Source organism: Leptonychotes weddellii, chromosome 2 (assembly GCF_054177405.1).
Source record: "Leptonychotes weddellii isolate Sample4059 chromosome 2, ASM5417740v2, whole genome shotgun sequence".
Lineage (NCBI taxonomy): Eukaryota > Metazoa > Chordata > Mammalia > Carnivora > Phocidae > Leptonychotes > Leptonychotes weddellii.
The window spans coordinates 36,488,659-36,510,523 of NC_138370.1; the positions used below are offsets into that span (position 1 = coordinate 36,488,659).

Below are 21,865 nucleotides of genomic sequence, written 5' to 3' on the forward strand. Positions count from 1 at the left end.
TCCCCCTAAGATGTTGTTTCCTGGGCATGGAATGAATCATTCATGCAAAGTTGGTCAAAGTACCTAAAGGACAGGAAGCTGGGACTTTACCAAGGTTACAAAACGATTTGTTTTATTGTTTTTGAGCCCACTTGCTACTAATATTTGCATGGGCAACAAAATTCTGCCTACTATATATGTTAATAGAACATAACATTATAACATTGAAAGGTAGGAAGGTTGTAGAGTAGAAGAACTTAAAATGTTACAATGTTAAACAAATAACATCTACAAAGAGTAAAGGAGTATCCTGCCAATTAGATCCCTGCTTTGTAAATCCTCTTGCTCCAATACTTTTCAAATTCTATTCTGATTTAAGTAGAGGAGAGTCCTTGAATGTATGGATTAAAACAAGGTATGAGATACCTGAGGTTTGGAAAAGCCTCTAGTGCTATTCCATGCAGAGCATTTGCCTGTCTCTATAGCATCAGCCAAGGTTTCTTGAAACCTGACCCCAACCACCTCCTAATACCTGGGGTTGGCAAGGGGTGTAGTTATTTGCCAAAGTGTTTGGAGAGGGTGAGAAATCTGTATTTCTTTGGGTGAAAATATTCTGTAATTACAAAATTAACCACCAATATTTTTATATAGTTTGGAGGAAGTTTTTCTTGGCTTACAGATTCAGACATCAAATAATAACAGTAGGCAACATTAATTGCAGGCAATCTTCTCATTGTGCTAAGTAATTTATATACATCATCTCATTAATGTATGTACATTTCCATACATTTCCATACACCCTATGAATGGATGCTTTTATTTCTATCTTATAAAGAAAGTGAGGTGCAGAGATCACATAATTAGGTGTTTTAATGTAAACTCAAGCTTACCCTTGCCTATATCCCTATATCCTCTAACTGGGAAAGATGGGGCACATCAACTTCATTATGAGCAATTTTTTTTTTTTTTTTAAGATTGAGGGTTGCTGGAGTGGTAGGGGGTGGGAGGGATGGGCTGGCTGGGTGATACACACTGGGGAGGGTATGTGCTATGGTGAGTGCTGTCAATTGTGTAAGACTATTGAATCACAGACCTGTACCTCTGAAACAAATAATACATTATATGTTAAAAAAAAAAAAAAGAAGAAGATAGTAGGAAGGGAAGAATGAAGGGGGGTGGAAATCGGAGGAGGCGACAAACCATGAGAGACTACGGACTCTGAGAAACAAACAGGGTTCTAGAGGGGAGGGGGAGGGGGATGGGTTAGCCCGGTGATGGGTATTAAAGAGGGCACATATTGAATGGAGCACTGGGTGTTATACCCAAACAATGGATCATGGAACACTACATCAAAAACTAATGATGTAGGGACGCCTGGGTGGCTCAGTCGTTAAGTGTCTGCCTTCGGCTCAGGTCAAGATCTCAGGGTCCTGGGATCAAGTCCTGCATCGGGCTCCCTGCTCAGTGGGGAGCCTGCTTCTCCCTCTCCCTCTACTTGTGCTCTGTCAAATAAATAAAATCTTAAAAAAACCGCAAACAAACAAAAAAACAAATGATGTCATGTATGGTGATTAACATAATAAAATAAAACTAAAAAAATTTTTATTTATTTGTCAGAGAGACAGAGAGTGCACAGAAGTAGGAGGAGCAGCAGGCAGAGAGAGAAGCGGACTCCCTGCTGAGCAAGGAGCCCGATAGGGGACTCGATCCCAGGGTCCCGGAATCATGACCTGAGCCGAAGGCAAACACTTAACGGACTGAGCCACGTGGGCATCCCTGAGCAAATTTTTTTACGGAGTTGCCCACAGAACAGAGTCCAGATCTTAGAAACATAATACATTTAATGCTTAGGCTTACTCCTAACTTCCGGATGCCCATTTCAAAGACCCTTTTGGGGATGAATCTTCTGTAGAACGAAGCTGCTAGAAAGGGAGAGGTTCTTTTCACAGACGAGCCAATGAGATGGATGCATCTGTGAGTGGCGTATCGTTTGGCCAATGGGGTCAGCCCCTGAGGCCCCGCGAGAGGACCGGAAATTGGACTGGAGCATATGGGCCTTTCGGCGTGTCGGTGCGTCGAGTGCGGTATTCCGCTGACGCTCCGCGGAACCTGGTGACGGCTTGAGCCTCCTGTGTGGACAGAACGGAGGTTTGGAAGGCCAGGGAGGCCCAGGTAGCCCCCGTGCAGGCCGGGTGGGCTCTCGCTCAAGCCTGCGATAGCGAGCGGGGATCCTTCCGGCCCAGTGCGGACCCTCCGCCCTGCCCCCCCCCACCCCAGCCCCCACCCCCACCCTAGGCGCGAGAGACTGTGGGCCCTGGGTGGGGCCGGGCCAGGGGGGGGAAGTCGTTATTTGACGCCGGGTGTGTAGGAGGAACGCAGAACCTGGAGAAGGTATAAAGGTTGTGGCCCAAGGAGAGAGGGGACTCCTGCTGGGTCTGAGTGTTATTTGGATGGCAACAGTGGGTGGGAACCCCAGCAAAGCTATTGGTTTTCGGACTTTCCTTTGGGATGGAGGGGGGTAGGATTTGCCCTCCGGGGCTTTCCTTCTGGTTAGGCCCCCAGTCATAGTGCCTCAGCCCAGAGCTGGCACCTGGAGAAGTGGGGAAGGCAGGCCTGGCCCGGGGCCTTTCCCTGTTGCACATTCTAGTCAGCCAGCTTTCTGCTAACTAATCAAAGGAGGAAGTCCACATTAAGGGAGGGCCTTCTGGAAGAGGGGCCGGAATCCATAGCAGTGATGATGGAGGTGAGGGAGGAGTGGAGAAGGGAGGATGCCAGAGATCTTGTAATTGGTAGGTGTCAAAGCGCCCCTCAGTGTGTACCAGTTAGGCAACTGATTCTTTGGGTGGTGCTGGGAAGATGTGAGCAAAGAGGCCAGGCTAACTGAAAAGGAGTTTAAGCACTAGAGTTACTGTAGCCTTTAGGGAAGGGTGGCATATCCTACCATTTTTGTGTAAAAGAGGATAGTCTAGTTAAAAATTGAAAAAATTTTTTTGCCAGATCCTGAACTACTTCCACCTGTAGTATTGACTTAGGATTTCTGTCAGTCCTGTCTTTACATAGATGGCCTGATTTTTTGTAGCTAATGCTTAAGGCAGGTTTGCAAAAGTTAAGAAGAGGTTTATTTGTCAGTTAAGGATTCTTTGGGGACCACGAGTGGGTCAGGGCAATGAAGGGAACTCTTTAAAGAAGGACTCCTGAATTCTATAGGTTATAAAGTGATTTTGAAGAGGCTTAGTGGTCCTGAGATTTGAGAAGCAGGAAGAGCCTTATCCCTAGTTACCTGGGTGCGCAAAGGGTGTTAAATGTCACCCGTGAGACTCAGCAGGTATTGCAAGCTCAAAGCAAAAGGGTCTACATCCTAGAGACCTCAGTTCTGATAGAGTTTGAAAGAAGAGTTTTATAGAGAGGAATTGGATAAAGATTCAGAGAAGCAACTATGGAGATCAAGGGGAAGATGGAATAGTGTAAATTGAAAATAGATTAGGAAAAAAAATTAGGACTCTAGTAGAGGAAAGATGGGCCAAAAACAAAGCAAAATCCATAAATATTTACTGACAGAATAATTTTGTAATACGGCTATGGTAACTGTGAACTTGCTCATAAACCAAAATCATGTTCATACATAAAAAGTGTTTACTGTACAACAGGCAGTTAACTTACAAGACCAAGTTCTCTGAGAGGCTGTTTGGGTAGAAAATATAAGTAACTTTGATGAGAGCTTGGCTTTTAAGGGCTTGCTGATGGAGAGTATTTAGAATATTCCAGGCTAAATAGAGCTTTAGAAGTGAATATGATATAGGAGGTTGGTTGTATTACTGGTCTGACCTAAGGAAACTATGTTTTTAATGCTTTGTGAGTCTGTCTTGAAGGAAAAGGAAAACAATTAGGAATCTTTAATCTTTATAAAATGCCGGCAGGTAATTGATCAGAACAGGATCGACACCCGTATCCTCTGCAGCCTTTCAATGGATCCTATCCGACCACCCTTCAGGGGCTCTTCTGTGCACCTGTCTCAGTGTGTACGGATGCCAGGCTCTTGGCCGCAAGCTCCTAAACCTTTGGACTCAGCTCTGGGCAGGGCAGGACCTGCAAGCAGAGGCCATGTGTTTGGAAAGCCAGGGGAACCAAGCCCACGGAGTGGGCCAGCACAAAGGGTAAGACCATGTCTGGATGCATAGTAGCAGCATTCAGCTTATCATCAGAGGAAATAACAGATTTCAAATAACTGTGAAGCCCTATATGAAAAAAAAAAAAGATTTGGGCTTTTTTGGTTGGTTGATTGGTTGGGTTTTGTTTTTGTTTTTCTTAGTTGCATTCTGGGCATATGTTTCAAATCCTAGAGTTGTGAGTTTAGAAAAAATGCCTCATAAAGAATGCTAGATAGACTTGGGCATAGACCTCAGTCCTCTAGCTTCTATAGATATAAATAAACATACATACATAAATGGCAGGTGTGAAGATACGGCTTTTAAGTGTTTAGATTTTTGCGTTGGGTTTGGCTCTATGGTATTAGCAGCCACTCCTGCTTCTGAGGTAATAATTCTTAAGAAGGTTCCTTTTAGAGGGCTCTTTGCCCAAATCTTAAAGAAAAAGATCCTCAGCTATTGCTTCTAATGTGTGTACAATTGCATGTATGTGCATTCTTAATCTTCTAATTATGTAGTAATTTTAAGAATGGTATTTGTCTATAATTAAGAAATCTCAAAGAATAAAGAGTTAACAAATATAGGAAGAACTGGATAATGCAGTTATGGCAATTTTAAGTAGAGTAGACAGTGTCTAATGTTATGTAGGCAGAAGAAAAGATGACATTATGTTGTATTTTTTCTCCGATGACTTGCTTGAGTCTATATGTGACAGCCCTAATTGGTGTAATAACATTAAACTTTCAAGACTGCCATAGGAAAACAGTAGCCAGTTTTGTTGGAGGTTATTTTAAAAAACCCAACCTCAGGTACTTTTAAATGGTCCGTTTTTTTTCTGAAAATTTATTAACTGGTACAGTGTTCCCTCTTACCTTGGGTGTATAGGAAACAAACTAGAAAAATTGCACTTTGTTATTCTGTACATCAAATCATGGACTGTACCTGTATTTACGCTTAAAAACCTAAGATGACATTGTTATAAGTATTAAGAGTGTTTATTGAAAGTGTTTATGAAAACTACTTAAAGGGGCACCTGGGTGGCTCAGTTGGTTAAGCTCCAACTCTTGATTTCAGCTCAGGTCATGATCTCAGGGTTGTGAGATGGAGCCCAGTGTTGGGCTCTATGCTGGGTGTGGAATCTGCTTGAGATTCTCATTCTCTCTCCCTCTCTCCATCTGCCCCTCCCCCCTCTAAAAAAACTGCTTAAATAATTTTTATGAGGTATTTTTGTCCTTTATTCTTATAACATGTATAGAATTCAAAGATGATTTTTATTACTCACAAAGACTTTAAGAAAACCATGAGTGTTTCTGGGTGTCTTGTTAGAAACATCGTTCTTATGTCTTCTTAAACACTTCACTACGTGTGTTACAGAATGTGTGTCACTTGCAGTCATTGAAATTAACACTGTTATTTCATCTTAGAAATGAAAAGCATTCTACATCTTAGAATAACGGTCGAAATATATTTTTTAATAACTCTACTCATTAACTTTCCATAGGAATCTGTAGGTTTGGTCTCTATGTTCCGAGGACTGGGCCTTGAGACAGTGTCCCAGACCCCTTTGAAACGGGAAGTGCCTCCATTAGGTATGTGGAAAACTAATTTGTAAAAAGGTGTGGGAGTATGTATGTATGATTTCTTTGTTCTTAAATTCATACAATTTATCTTCATAAAAATAACTACTTTACAACACCTTCAACTCACAGTTACAGTTGGGTTTTGGCCCTTCCATTCAGGTAGAGGCATTTTAGGTCGAGGCTTGTCTACCAGTATGGTGCGCAAGGACAAAGAAGAACCCCATCCCACATTTCCGGATCCTTCCATGTTGGCAGCTGGGGATAGCAAGATAGCAGAGGCCCGCGTTGGTTGGAATAGGTGGGTAAAGTTGCCTTCAAGGGTAAGTGTCAAATTCAGATGAAATATCTCTATAAGCCCAAACGGAAACTCTGAAAAGGGTCGTATTATCTTATAAACAATACATGATTTTATATTAAAGAATGGATGTTTTCTAAGAATAATCAGCAGCCACTGCTCCCGTCAGTCATTGGAAAAGGGTAAAAAGTAGTTCTCTGCTGGGCAGTTTACAAGTCCATTTGCCCTGTTAAGTTAACCTGATTGTGGTGGTTCTTTAACCTGGCTGATTCACTCTTCCACCTCAATTCTGCCATGGAAATTGGCCTTGAGAGTCAGTATGAATAGCAATTAGCAAATGAGTCGTGTTGGCATATTGGATCTGAAGAGAATCCCAAGGTTTGGGTCCCCTTTTCCTTCAGGAAAAGAATGTAGACTTGGAGGAATCATTTAGATAGGAACATGGTTGAGAAAGTCCTGATTTGCTTTTCTTTTCAATATTTCAGAATGCTTGGAAGAGGGAATTTGGATACATCTTTATTACCTTTGGGAAGAGCAACTGGCGGTATAGGCAGAGGAGTATACAAGGCTCCTGGTGCTCTCAGCCTAACTTCTCGGGATCCTACCCAGCTATCATCACCACCACCTCGGCCCCCATCCTCACGTCACCCTCTGGATCACCCTCTACTTGGGACTGTAGAACACAAGGACAAGTAAGTCTGGAGCACTGCCTTCTCTGCTTGATAATGATGTGGAGGAGGCCTTATAATATTGTAAACACTGTTTCTGTTGTGTCTAAAAGCCTTTGTGGGTGGTAGGTACTGCAGGGTTGTTTATTTTGTTTTTTGGGTTTTTGCCAGTGGGGAGAATGACAAAGAGGTGGGACAATTCCTGACGAAGTGAAATGGGGTTGATGGTTTAGATAGTATGTACCAGAGAGTAGGCTCAAATGATTTTTCATTTCATTTTTCATTTCCTTCTCAATTCAGACATAGCCAGTTTTTTGTCACATCGAAGATTAGGAAATTATCTAGGAAAGATATTGCAGCAGTTCATCTTTCTTGGTGGAACTAATTTTTGTGCTCTTAGTTAGCTGGCCTCAATTATTCCATTGATATTACCAGGGCAAAGAGGGTGATCTTACTTCTCCAATTAGAGATTGCTAAGAACTTAGCTTCTAGCTTTCAAAGCTTGCTTTTGTGTAACTTGTGAAAGCTAAGTGTAAAATATTACTTCTCTCAGTGTGCTTTTTCTCTTAATTTTTTTGTGGCGTGAGTTGTTTGCATTTTTGTTTTTGGTATATATGCGTGCTTTTGTTTATTTTCCAGAGAGCTTTTTGTAAAGCAAGGCTCAAAAGGAACACCTCAGTCTTTGGGATTGAACCTTATCAAAATACAGTGTCATAATGAAGCAGTTTATCAGTATCATGTGACTTTCAGGTATTCACAACTTTTTTTCTCTGTATTCACTTCTTAGAGAACAGTAATGAAATTGTTTCCCTGGAATAACTGGGTATTTTTCTGTGTGATTCCTGATGAACGTCCCTCCACAATAATGCACAAACTCAGATCCTTGTGATAAATTTAAGGTTAGCATTATTTGTGTTTAGCTATATTACCATTTCCAATTTTAACTTAATAGGTGCCGTTTTATACACCTGTAAGGTGGATTTACTGTGAAGTTGATGAAGCTTAAGGTTAGGGCCTTTTACTTGCATAGACCCCTTCCATAACCTTTTAACTTATTTTGTATCTGTAATTTTGTATTCTTCTTCTTAAAAAGAGACCCCCACACACACTGGTGTAAGACCCACACCCCACAAAACCTGGATCCTCCTTGCATAAGTCTCATACCATGATGGCTCTCCAGTGACCGTCTAGGGTGAAATTTAAGGGTGAGAAAATCAGAGAGAATAACTTTAATCTTATATCAATAATTTCAGGGTTTCTCATACTTCTTAAAAATTAAGAATTCATGTTAGTTTGTGTTCTCTTTTCAAATCTCAGGAAGGGAGCACTTGGGTGGCTCAGCTGGTTAAGTGTCCAACTCTTGATCTCAGCTTAGGTTTTGATCTCAGCTTAGGTCGTGATCTCAGGGTTGTGGGTTCAAGCCCTGCGTTGGGCTCCATGCCTGCTTAAAATCTCAGGAGAGTCATTAGCTGGAGGATATTAGCTGGAAGTGTGAAAATGAATGAGTGATTTGGAGTATCTGTGGAGAGAAAATAGGAAGATGGAAGACTGAATTTTTGAAGCACAGATGTATAAGAGGAGTAAGTGGAGTGAAAGAGAAAAGAAAGGACCAGTTAGGGGGAAATACCTTGAAAACAGATTATAAAGACCAAAGGAAGGGCTCCTTTGAATGAGGAAGAGGTGGTTGACTTTGGCCACAGGAAAAAAAGTTACTGAATTTACCCTGAAGAACACCCTTGTTGATTTTCCACTAGATTTGTTAGAGTTAGGGAGGAAAAAACTAGACTAAAAGGAGAGCACAGGCGATTGGAAATACCCAGTGAACTGGCCGCTTATTTAAAAAGTATGTAAGAGAAATGAGAAATGGAACGATAAAGAGAGTAATTGCTTTAAAGCTGAGCACATGTGGCAGGTGAAGAGAAGGAGCTAAAAAAGAGGGTGAAATTGAACCCCTGAGAAGGGAGCGTAGTGGAAATGAGCCTGCTCTGGAATGTAAAGGAAACAGATGAGCATTAATGAGAGGGAAGAACCCTTTCTCTGGAAATGGATTGACAAATGTTAATGAAGCAGAAAGGAGTGTGAGTCTTTACAGGCCTCTGCATTGACTGGACAGTGGAGAAGACATGGATTCTGTAAATTTCAAGATGGTAGATCTGGACCTTTGAAGCCACAATATAAAGAGCATGCCAGACCATTGAGAGGATACTGAGAAGATGTATTAGAGTGGACTGGTTACCCTGTGGCTTCCTTGTATTATGTGAAGGAAGTCCAGAGAGACAATTTTAAATACTGTGTTTAGGGCATAGTGCCATTCGTGTAGATGAATTTTTGGAGAAGCATTTTGAAATGTTATACTAGCATATGAGTGTTTAGTTTTGGGGACAGCTATATTGGATTACCACTTGATTTTTTAATCTTTCATCATGTACTTGAACATACTTAACCCTTTTTAGCCTTAGATTTGTTTAAACTTTCCAGTTGTACAACAGGGGTGTGTGTTACTGATATGAAATGGGACAGCCATTGTACCAAGTAGCTACTGGGGCTTTTTAAAGCTGTAAGATTTGTGACAATCAATAAAAAGTAGAAATTGCCACAAGTGAAAAATATTTGGAGTAAAATCCTGTTTTTAAAAAGTTATTTTTAAAGTATGTATTTTTGCAGACTCTAGATCAGGGATTGGCGAAATATGGCTGGCCTGCAGGGCAAATCTGCCTGTTCTGTAATAAAACTTTACTGGAACATAACCAGGTTCATTGGTTTACATATTGTCCATGATGCTTTCGTGCATGTTGGCCAAGTTGAGTGGAGACTCTATGGCCTATAAAGCCTAAAATACTTGCTATCAGGCCCTTTACTGAGAAAGTTTTCTGATCTCTTGTCTAAAATCGGGAAGAACATACACTGAAATGTTAAGGCAGTTGACTTTGGGTGGTGGAATTATGGTTTCTTTTTTTTTTTCTTGTGGGCAGGTATTCTTGGGTTGAAATTCCTTTTGTAGTCAGATATATTTGAATTTTAATATGACCACTAGATGGGGCAGTAGTTACAATGACTGGTTCTCTACCAAACCTATTAAACAGGGGTAATAAAGACTGCCTGCCATTTGAGCAAATTTAAGTAAAATTCTCTTTATTGTTTTCTAGCCCTAATGTGGAGTGCAAAAGCATGAGATTTGGCATGTTGAAGGACCATCAAGCTGTCACTGGAAACGTTACTGCTTTTGATGGATCCATTCTCTATCTGCCTATTAAGCTTCAACAAGTAAGACTAAATAGGAAATATATTTTGGAATGAAACCTAAGAGCGTTCTGGTGCTTTGAGTGGTAGGAAATCATAGACATCCTGATATTTGAATTGTACTTTCCTATTCCTTAAAGAAAGACAGGCTTTTCCATAACAAAGAAATGTCAGACTAAGAAACTTTTTCATTTGAATTCTTCAAGAAGTTCCTTCTCACATAAGAGGAGTGGTTGGAAGCCTTTGACCTCAGTGACAGAGAATGGTTTAAGATTTCAAATGGGAAGGGATCTATTGCTAGTCAGTCCTCTTACTAAATCTTTTCTTAAATCCTAGTTGTCATGCTATGATTTGGCCCAGTGTGAACAGCAAAATGAGGGGAAAGTAGAAAATATATGTAAGACATTTTAGTGTTTTCTAGAACACAGTTGGATTAGATTAGGGCTTGGTAGTTTTGTCATTTTTTTTTTACTTGCATATATTTATTTGTTAGGTTCTTGAGCTAAAAAGTCAAAGGAAAACTGATGGCACAGATATCAGCATTAAGATTCAGTTGACAAAGATCCTGGAGCCCTGTTCTGACTTGTGCATTCCCTTCTACAATGTTGTTTTCCGTCGGTGAGAAAACAGCTTATTTTCTTTAATCTGAGTCTTATATTAGTAACAGTGCTCTTCAAGAAGCTTGGATGGTATTATACCACGCACATATAAATAGGAGTTTAGAAACATTTAATAAATAAATAGATGGTATTGAGGCTAACTTATGGAAAAATTATGTCAAGTGATTAGCCAGATTTGGGGATAATGAAGGTAGATTTGAGGTGGCTGGTTGGGTTCCTTTGGAATCATTCGGATTCCATCAAGCAGATGTTTATATTGCATAATTTCATGGTGTTACTGATGGGGCTACTCAAAGTGGTAGGGTGCAAAAATTTATGCTGGAAGAATTTTTTTCCACATCCCTTGATTTTTGGATTCAGACAGCTCATAATTTTTTTTTTACTTTTTATAAGACCCAAATTTTCATAAAACTTATTCCTACACCACCTCTTTTTAAATGAAACACAGAACGTAATTTCTACCTAGTAAGTTGAACTGCCAGGAACGAACACAGCTTCTTATGTCAGACTGATCTTTACAAACAGAAATTGACTCTCTTGCATTCTTTTTAGTTAATGGTGAAAAATACTGTAAATTGAACCTGGGAAATCAGCTCGGTTTTTGGTCACCTGGTACGTAGGACAAGCTATTGTCAGTTGTATATACCTCAAGATAAATGATAATTTTTCTTTTTCTTCTGGCAACGGTGTTCTCAGCATAAAAGCTATATTGTGCAAAGGGCACCAATAATTTTGACACTAGGCTTCAAAAGGAAAATATAGTTAAGAGTAGTAGAGCTTGAATTTTTTTAATTCTTCTCTAGAAGACCCATTTTTGCTCTTCATTTCAGGGTAATGAAACTTTTAGATATGAAGCTTGTGGGGAGAAACTTTTATGACCCTACAAGTGCTATGGTACTACAGCAACACAGGTCAGTGGTGTTCTTCTTTTCCTCACTTTGGAATGTTCTGGAAAGAAATTTTTCATTGTGATTACCATATGTAGTACAGAAATCTCAACAGTTATTTTATGATTGTGAATATAATTTATCAGTTAAATCTGTTCCATAGTTTAGTTTTTTAGTAAGTTCACAATGATGTTTATTTACTTTGTTTCATGGTGCTTTCTCACTGTTACTGGGGAGGGGGGCGGTATTGGCTCAGCTGTTTCAAATGGGGGCATGGAAGTATCTGTGGTTTTTTTAGAACCCTGAGGTAAAGCTCACTTGTCTCTTCAGGTTGCAGATCTGGCCAGGCTATGCAGCTAGCATCCGAAGGACAGATGGAGGTCTTTTTCTCCTAGCTGATGTCTCGCATAAGGTCGTTCGGAATGATTCAGTACTGGATGTCATGTGAGTGAATGGTGGGATTTACTTTTAACAAGCTAACAATTTTCTGAAAGTTCAGTAATAGCTGAATACAGATTCGCCATTGTTCTGTTTAGGTTTTAAATTGTAGAACAGGGACACCTGGGTGACTCGGTCATTGAGCGTCTGCCTTCGGCTCAGGTCATGATCCCAGGGTCCTGGGATCGAGCCCCGCATCAGGCTCCCTGCTCCGCGGGAATCCTGCTTCTCCCTCTCCCACTGTCCCTGCTTGTGTTCCTGCTCTCACTATCTCTCTCTCTGTCAAATAAATAAATATTTTTTAAAAATTGTAGAACAGATTAAGGGTACCAAATGTATGTAAGTCTTGCAGAGATAGGCATTTGAATAGAGACCTGTTATATTTGAGGAGGAATTGTATTTTTTTTAAAGATTTATTTATTTCGCTGAAAGAGCGAGCTTACAAGCAGGAGGGGCAGAGGGTGAGGGAGAGAGAGAAATCCTCAAGCAGACTCCACAATGAGCGTGGAGACCAACTCGGGGCTCAATCTCACGACCCTGAGATCACAACCTGAGCCGAAACCAAGAGTCAGACGTTTAACGAACTGCACCACCAAGGTGCTCTGAGGAGGAATTGTATTTAACTCTCTGGTTAAGAAGGCTTGGTTTAATACACACACCCCCTGAATTTTTGTTTAAATGCATTACTATAGGGGCACCTGGGTGACTCAGTTGGTTAAGCATCCAACTCTTGGTTTCGGCTCAGGTCATGATCTCAGGGTTGTGGACTTGGGCCCCATTTCAGGCTTTGTGCTCAGAGGGGAGTCTGCTTGAGGATTTCTCTCCCTCCCTCTCTCTCTGGAATAAATAAATAAATGTAAAAAAAAAGTGTTATTTTAGTAAATCACTTACTATAGTAAATATAGATGTGATTAATTTGTAATGGCTTCATGAAATCCCATTTTATAGATAAATCTATGTCCCATCACTGATTTTTTTTTAAGGCTATGTACTTAGAATTGGAATTACTTAATGAAAAGGCTTAACATTTTAAAGACTTTAAGAAAATATTTGCTTTAATAAGATACTTAAATAAAAGGGTGCCTGGGTGTTTCAGTCAGTTAAGCGTTAGGTGTCTGCCTTTGGCTCAGATCATGGTCCTGGGATCTTGGGATCGAGCCCCACATCGGGCTCCCTGCTCAGTGGGGAATCTGCGTCTCCCTCTTCCTGTGCCCCTCCCCCTGCTCGTGCACTCTCTCTGTCTCACATGCTCTGTCTCTCGAATAAAATCTTTTTAAAAAAAGATACTTAAATATACATTGACAGATTACCCTCTAGAACACTTACTCAGTTCATTTTTCCACCAGCTGTGTACAACTACTAGGTGTTATCAGGTTTATAAATCTTTGCTTATCTGATGAATTGATTCATTCCTTCAAATGCATTTATTGAGCTCCCGTTGTATACCAGAGTCTTGGGACATATCAGTTAACATAACAAAGATCTCTCTCCTCATGGAGTTTACGTTGTAGTCGGGTACATAAACAATAAATAATAAACAAGATAAGTGAATTGTATAGTATACTAGAAGTGTTGAGAGCTTTGGAAGGAAGAAAAAGTGGAACACAGAGTAGGAGAGATTAGGAGTACCAGGAGTGGGGTGGGGGAGGGTGGAGAGCTGTAATTTTAAGTAGAGTGACCAAGTTCATTCGAGCCAACACTTGAAGAAGTTGAGTTAGCCAGGTGAATACATGGGCGAAGGAAGTTTTTGACAGAGGGACAGCCGGAGTAAAGGCCTTTAAAAGACAGAAATATGCCTGGCTCATTCAAGGAGTGGCAGGGAAGCCAGGGTGACTAGGCAAGAGCAGTGGAAGTATGGGGAAGGTGGAGGAGATGACAGTATCGAGCTTTGAAAGGCTATTGTAAGGATTTTAGCTTTTACTTTGAGTGAAGCATAGGATTTATGGCCAAGGAGTAACATGATGTGGCTTAAATTGTAAAAGGATCCCTCCCATTGCTGCATGGGGGAGAGAGTTGGAAGGGTGGGAATAAAAGTGGGGAGACCTACCAGGAATCCAGGGGAGGCATGAAGATGGCAGCAGTGGAGGTGGCGAGAAGTGGTTGGCTCCTGGATAAATTGTGAAAGTAGTGGTCAGTCAGTGTCCTGGCTGGATATGGGGTGTGAGATAAAGAGAGAGGTTGAGAATGGCTCACTTTTTTTGGGTGAATTTGTAATTATTCTATCTTTCCTAGAGTGTCTCTCCTTGATGGTGGGGGCCATGTCTCTTTTTCTCACAGTACATCCAGCTCTAGTTGATTCCTAGCATCTAGTAAGTGTTCAAGAATATTTGCTAAATAAGAGTAGATGTCTTCAAATGCACTATTTCTTTCTTTATGGTCTCTGCTTTGCTTTTCTTCTTAGATAGATCTAACTTATTTTATGTTTTATTTTTTCCGATGTTTTACACCTTCTGGAATTTATCTTGATGTGATGTTGGGATCATCATGATTGCCTTGGGACTATCTCACAGTTTATTGGAAAACATTTTTTTTTAGATTTAAATCACTATCTTTATCATTTGTTAAAGTACTTTGATTTACTTCTGAATATTTCATTTTGATCCAGTGGTTAAAATCAATGTGATGCTGTGTTTTAGTTATTGTAATTTTATTAGCTTTTAATATTTGTCAAGGAATCCTGTTTTCAGAATTTTCATAGTAAATGCCACCCATTTATTCTTGCATGTGATCCTTTGAATAATTTAATGAAAACAAGAAAAAAAGTCAATTGGCATCAACTGGGGAGACTGTTCAGTGAATCTTCCTATTCACAAATATGGCATATTTTTCCATTTATTGAAATTTATTTTTATTAAAGTTTTACTTTCATGAAAGTTATTGTCATATTTTATTATAACTACACAAAAGCTATTTATGGGTGAGTTATGTAGTATATGTAGGATTGGTTTTGTTTTCTGCACAGTTGCTTATTTTGGATATAAAATTATCTTTTCATTTTCTAAGTACATAATTTTATATGTACTTACCACTAATTCAACAGTGTTTTGTAGATTTCAGAGTATAAGTTTTGCAATTATTCCTAAGTATTTTATTCTTTTGATGCATTTGTAAATGGATTTTTTTTTAATTTCATTTTTGGTTTGTCGCAAGTATAGAGAAAAACAACTGATTTTTTTTTATATCAATCTTGTATCCCATAACCCCTTTGAAGTCATTTATTAGTTAAAACAGTTTATTCATGGATTCTGTGGGATTTTCTATATGGGAGATCATGTCATCTGCAAATAAAGATACTTTTTACTTCTTCTTTTCCAATTTGGATCTCTTTTATTTCTTTTTCTTGCTGAATTATTCTGCTAGGACCTCTAGTACAATGTTGAATGGGCATGGTGAAAGTGAGGGGAAAAAAAAAGCCTTGACCCCGCTGTTCCTCAATGTAGTGGCCTTGGATATTCCCTTTGTTAATAAAGACAATTCAAGGGGGGGGGGAGTGGTGAGAGTGCACATCCTTGTCCTTTTCCTGATCTTAGGGAAAAAATACCCATCCAGTCTTTCACCATTAAGTATATTAGCTGTGAGTTTTCTGTAGATGCCCTTTTTCAGATTGAGGAAATTCCGTTTTATTCCTAGTTTATTGAGTGTTCTTACCATGAAAGGAAATTGGGTTTTGATCATTAAAAAAAAAAATCCTGCTTTTTAAATTGATTTTTCAATATTGAATCAACCTTGCATTCCTGGGATAAATCCCACTTGTTTGTGGCATATAATTTTTTTCTATATGTTGCTGGTTTGGGTTTGCTTATATTTTGTTGAGGATTTTTTTCTATATTCCTAAGTGATACCTGTATTTTTCTTGTGATACCTTTGTCTCGTGTTGATATCTGGGTAATATTGGCTTTATAGAAAGAGTTGGGAAGTATTCCCTTCCTCTTCTGTTTTTTTGAGAGAGTTTATGAAGGATTGGAATTCATTTTCCTTCGGATGCCTGGTAGAGAAATTTGACAGAGAAGCCATCTGGGTTTTGGTTTTTCTTTGTGTACAGTTTTTAAATTACTAATTTAATTTTTGTATTGTTAGATATTTATTCTGATTTTCTATTTATTTTTGGGTCAGTTTTGGTGATCTCTGTTTTTCTAGGAGTTTGTCCAGTTCATTTAGGTTATCTAATTTGTTGGCATACTAACGTTCAAAGGGTTCCTCTACAGTTCTTTTTATTTCTGTGAGCCCACCCCCTCTTTCATCCCAGATTTTAGAAATCTGAGTCTCCTTTTTTCATAGATGGTCTAGCTAAAGGTTTATCAGTGTTGACCTTTTCAAAAAGCCAGTGTTTGGTTTTGTTGACTGTATTTTTCTGTTTTCTATTAATTTCCACTCTTATACTCATTATTTCCTTCCTTTTGCATACTTAAGGTTTAGTTTGCTCTTCTTCTCTTTCCAGTGTCATAAGGTGAAAGGTTAGTTTATTTGGGATATTTTTTCTTTTTAATATAGGCTTTTACAGCTATAAATTTCCCTGTAAGTAATGCTGTAGCTGTATCCCATATGTTCTGGTATGTTGTGTTTTCATTTACATCTAACTCGGAGTATTTTCTAATTTCCCTTGTGATTTCTTATTTGACCCCTTGATGATTTAAGGGAGTGTGTTGTTTACTTTCCACATGTATGTGATGAGTTTCCTGAATTTCTTCTGTTGTGAACAGAGAACTTACTTTGTATTATTCTATCCTTTTATATTCATTGAGGTTTGTTTAATGATCCAACATATGGTCTCTACTGGAGAATGTTCTGTGTGCACTTTGGATGTTGTAATTATAACTTAAAATATTTTTTGCCTTTTACTAAGGAAAGTGCCAGAATTAAGACTATGGTACACCTTTATATTGGAAGTAGAAATTCTCCCAGGGAGTTTGAGAGCTTGGCATAGGCAAACATATGACAAACAAGAAGGAGAAGCACTAAAGTTGTCTAAGGATGTGTGTTTGTGAACTGTATTTCAGGTTCCAAACACAGATAGGAAGGGCCATGAGATCAGTGACCCAACTATCCCTGACCCTGGAATTTGAACTAAATAAACACAGTGATCTTCTTTCACAAATTGAAAAGACAAGAAGAGCCTTCCTAACGTTTGACCACTTGCTTTTTTACCAATTGTTCTCTGATCAAATGGACCTTCAACTATGATGTCTTAGGAATAGATTGGCTTGGTTTGGAGGCTTATCTGGCTTATGCCTCCATGCATTCCCTATAGAACACTCTTTTGTACATTTAACAGAAAGAAGGAAATGCAGGGCAAAACAAAAACACATGAAAAAATCTTATGAATATAGACAACCGCAAAAGCAAAGTAAGCAGATGGAGAGAAATCAAGTTAAGGGCAAAAATAATTTTCAAGTGGTATTCCTTCAAAACAAAAAGCCCAGAGACCTCATACAAAGACCTGGGTCCAAACAATGACTTCTAACCTGAAAGCTCATTAGATAAGCAGCTAAAGCCTAATGAAACTAGTTTGAGCTCAACTAGTTGTTGGGATTGACTCACTGGCAGCAGATCTGAAGGACAAATGGAGTTAAGCACAAGGGGCCCAGTGAGTGCATCTGTGGGTCTGAAACTCCTGGAGTGTTGCCAAGGAAGAGCTTCCACAGTTACCGTGGTGAGACCTCCAGAATTGTCAAAGGATGATGAGACCTCTGTTCTCTCTGAAATAAAGAGAAGGCTGCTGATTTAAAGCTTCCTGCAGTGAGAAGAGACTGCTGATCTTATAGAGAATACTGGAGAGGTATGGAGTTCAGGACAGCAGTCTTGCAGCGGGGCAAGCAGCACAAACATGGTTGCTCAGGTAGTCTGTTGTTGATTGAGTAGTACTCCTCTCTGGGATGCTTGTTGGATTAAGTTCTTCCCTGATTGGCCAATTTACAGAAACAAGGGGACAACTCTGGTTGGATAGCTTACAAAGGTTTGCTGAGGTGAGTTGATACAGACGTATTAAGCAGGTTTAAAACTGGATTTTAGGGGTGCCTGGGTGGTTCAGTCATTAAGCATCTGCCTTCGGCTCAGGTCATGGTCCCAGTGTCTTGGGATCGAGCCCCACATCAGGCTCCCTGCTTTGCGGGAAGCCTGCTTCTCCCTCTCCCACTCCCCCTGCTTGTGTTCCCTCTCTCACTGTCTCTCTCTGTCAAATAAATAAATAAATAATCTTTAAAAAAATAAATAAATAAAACTGGATTTTATGGGGGCGCCTGGGTGGCTCAGTCGGTTAAGCATCTGCCTTTGGCTCAGGTCTTGTGCCCGGGCTCCTGGGATGGAGCCCCGTGTTGGGCTCCCTGCTCAGCAGGGAGTCTGCTTCTTCCTCTCCCCCTGAACCTCCCCCTGCTTGCTCTCTCTCTCTCAAATGAATAATAAAATCTTAAAAAAAAACCTCTGGATTTTATGGCTACCTGTTACCATGGCTACAAAACAATATATCTTTTACAAAGTTTGTCATTTTTTAATTGCCAGGAACACATGAATGTTTATATTTTCACCTGATTTTATTGTTTAATTTCTTACACGTATATGTTAAATTGATGAAGAATTTATTTTTTATTTTTAAAAAAATTTTTAAGAGATTTTATTTATTTATTTGTCAGAGAGAGAGAGACAGAGCACAAGCAGGGAGAGCGGCAGGCAGAGGGAGGAGAAGCAGGCTCCCCGCTGAGCAAGGAGCCCGATGTGGGACTCAATCCCAGGACCCTGGGATCATGACCTGAGCTGAAGGCAGCCGCTTAACCGACTGAGCCACCCAGGCGTCCCCCAAGAATTTATTTTTTAAATGGATAGCAAGTTTTCTTACCCATTTTTTAAAACTTTTTTTTTTTTAAGATTTTATTTATTTGAGAGAGCATGAGCAGGGTGAGGAGCAGTGGGAGAAGTAGACTCCCCGCTGAGCAGGGAGCTCGACGCGGGCCTCGATCCCGGGACTCCAGGATCATGACCTGAGCCAAAGGCAGACATTTTACCGACTGAGCCACCCAAGCACCCCTAAACATGTGGGTTTTTTTAAAGATTTATTTATTTGAGAGAGAGAGCATGCGAGCGCATGTGAAGGGGGGTAAGGGCAGAGGGAGAGAGAATCTTAAGGAGACTGTGCACTGAGCACAGAGCCTGATGCAGTGCTCAATCCCATGACCCTGAGATCACAACCTGAGCTGAAACCAAGAGTTGGACGCTTACCTGACTATGCCACCTGGGTGCCCCAATTCTTATACTTTTTTTTTTTTAAGATTTTTTATTTATTTATTTGACAGAGAGAGCCAGAGAGCACAAGTTGGGGGGAATGGCAGAGGGAGAGGGAGAAGCAGGCTCCCCGGTGAGCAGGGGGTCAATGTGAAACTTGATCCCAGGACCTTCATATCATGACCTGAGCCTAAGGCAGATGCTTAACCGACTGAGCCACCCAGACACCCCTCTTACCCGGTTTTTAATGATCCTTTTCCCCCACTAACTTGAAATGCCACTAGTAATTATTGGACACTCAATCTAATCTGTCTTTCAGTCTCATTGAGATCTTTTATTCCATTAATTTCTTTTCTTTTTTCAGATTTAGTAAGGCACAATTGACAAAATAAACCTCATACATTTAAAGTATACAATTTGACGAGTTTTAACTTACTTGTATACCAACGTAACATCACAGTGAAGATAATGAGCATATCCATTGCCCATGTAAAATTTACTCATGTCTCTTTCAGACCTCTTTCTTTGTTCTCCTCTGTCCACCATAGGCAGCAAACACTGTTCCGCTTTCTGCCACTAAGAGATTAGTGTCCATCTTTTAGAATTTTCTATATGTGGAATCATATGGTATATACTCATTTTTTTGTTTTTTTTGTTGTTCAGTCTGGCTTTTTTCAGCATGAGTTTTTTTAATTTTAATTTTTTATTTCAATCCCAGTATAGAAGTCAAAGTAAGGGGCACCTGAGTGGCTCAGTCAGTTGAGCGTCTGCCTTTGGCTCAGGTCATGATCCCGGGGTCCTGGGATCGAGTTCCACGTCGCTCCCCACTCAGCAGCGAGTCTGCTTCTCCCTCTCCCTCTGCTCCCACTGGTTCTCTCTCTCTCTCTCTCAAGTAAATAAATTAAAATCTTTTTTTAAAAAGTAAAGTGAAATAAATGCAGTTAAAAATCATTGATTTTTATCTTCTTTTCAATGTTGAATATTGGAGTAACAAGACATAGGCCTATATTGTTTATCTCCTGTGTCCCTCAGTCAGTTTTTAGCTTTTTTCTTGATTGTGCCTTCCTCCTCCATGTCAACCTCCTACCTTTTCTGATGCAAGACAGTGATTTAGGGGAAAAGGATTTGATGAGAGAATATTAAAAACTGTCATTAAGAGTTCTGAAAATAAATTACAAGTTAAAAGGTGTTTGAATATGGATTTTATACTAGTGGTTGCTTTTGACTTCCACAACTACATATATATAGTTAACCTACATTTTTTTGAGACAGAGAGAGAGCGCACAAGTGACAGGGGCAGAGGGAGAGGGAGAGAGAGAATCTTAAGCAGGGTCCATGCCCAGCACAGAGCCTGACACCAGGCTCGATCTCACGACCCTGAGATCATGACCTGAGCCAAAATCAAGAGTCAGAGTCTTAACCAACTGAGCCACCGAGGCGCCCTTGTAGTGAACTATCTTTATAGCCATCTCTCTGTATTTAACCTGCCGACAGAGTAAAGTGCCACACACACACACTACATCTGGCCTGTAGCAGGCACTGATGACAGTGATGGAGGTGATGTTTGCAAACACACAGTTCTGTCCTCTGTGCTAGGGACAGTTCTCAGTGCTTCATGTATATAAAGTCATTGCGTTCTCTCAACACTGAGTTAGGTGCTTCCCTGACCCCACTTTCACGTGAGGAAACCAAAGCACAAAGAGCCGTAACTCAAAGTCTCACAGGCTAGTAAGTGGAAGACACAAGATTTGAACCCAGGCATGGGCTCTGTCGTCAGTGTTGAACTGCTTAAACTCTCTGATGGTTTTTCACCACTTACTGCAGTCTTTCTTAAGACGAGTTCTGCAGGATACTAATTGCCCAGGATGGCAATAAATGTTCATTCAGTGAGGTTAAAAGGAGAAGAGTGGGAGGAATCCGTGGTTAAATACATGGGAGGTAAATAAAGGTAAATATGTTTCTTCAGCAGCCTGAGGTGTTCAGGTATGTTGTGAGTCTCTAAACAGGGTTATACTTTGCAGAATGGACTCCACTTTTTTGATTGTGGAACCTTTTTCACACCTTCTCACAACCTCTCAAGGGACCACCAGTGTTCCTGAAGAATCTACCCTGGGTGACACTGACCTGCAGAAAAAAGTCCAAGCTCTGATCCTTGACTTAACAAGGACATTCACATCTGTCCCTGCTTACCTGCAGCCTGTCCCTCTGCAACCTCCTTGCCCTCCCCATCCCCAGATCCCTGCTTATCCCCTGCATACTGCTGCCTCTGCCTGGAATGTCACTCATTCCTCTGCCCTGGCGTTTCTGCTTGGCAGATTGCTCCTTCAAGCATCATTCTGTAAACGTTCCTTGACTCTCTGGGCATATTCAGACATGCTTTCTGCAAGTTTCCTGTGTTGGCTTGTTCACAGCACTGTTTAGAGGTTACCGCGAGGGTACATTTATCTATGGTGAGTCTGTCATCTGCATCTTTAGCATCTTCACCAGCGCTGTCTAATGATAGGTATTTGTAATCCCTTCCATTAGCTAAAAAGGGCAAATATAGTTTAAAGAATGTTTTGTTGTCCCTCCGTAGACTCTCCTAATAATGATACAAAATAATTGTTTTGATGATTAAAGTACCTAATTCGAAGGCAAACTGTGAATGTTGTTAATTTGTAGTTGCTGTTTTTAATTTCCCTTTCATTTTTTCCACAATTTTTTAAAAAGATTTTATTTATTTATTAGAGAGAGAGAGAGCAGGGGAGAGGCAGAGAGGGGGACAGGGAGAATCAGACTCCCTGTTGAGCGGGGACCCCGGC

General features: G+C 40.2%; 1 protein-coding gene across 1 annotated transcript in view; it reads left to right on the top strand.

Moving 5' to 3' along the window:
• Window positions 1–3,692: 3,692 nt before the first annotated feature.
• The window catches only part of PIWIL2 (piwi like RNA-mediated gene silencing 2), a 69,380-nt gene continuing 51,207 nt past the window's right edge, over window positions 3,693–21,865 (top strand). The window contains exons 1-9 of the mRNA XM_081813056.1: window positions 3,693–4,133; window positions 5,626–5,713; window positions 5,864–6,002; window positions 6,485–6,691; window positions 7,307–7,417; window positions 9,814–9,931; window positions 10,401–10,525; window positions 11,358–11,438; window positions 11,745–11,858. Coding sequence (XP_081669182.1) covers window positions 3,945–4,133; window positions 5,626–5,713; window positions 5,864–6,002; window positions 6,485–6,691; window positions 7,307–7,417; window positions 9,814–9,931; window positions 10,401–10,525; window positions 11,358–11,438; window positions 11,745–11,858 — 1,172 coding nt within the window. The 5' untranslated portion in view covers window positions 3,693–3,944. The remainder of the gene's footprint in view (window positions 4,134–5,625; window positions 5,714–5,863; window positions 6,003–6,484; window positions 6,692–7,306; window positions 7,418–9,813; window positions 9,932–10,400; window positions 10,526–11,357; window positions 11,439–11,744; window positions 11,859–21,865) is intronic.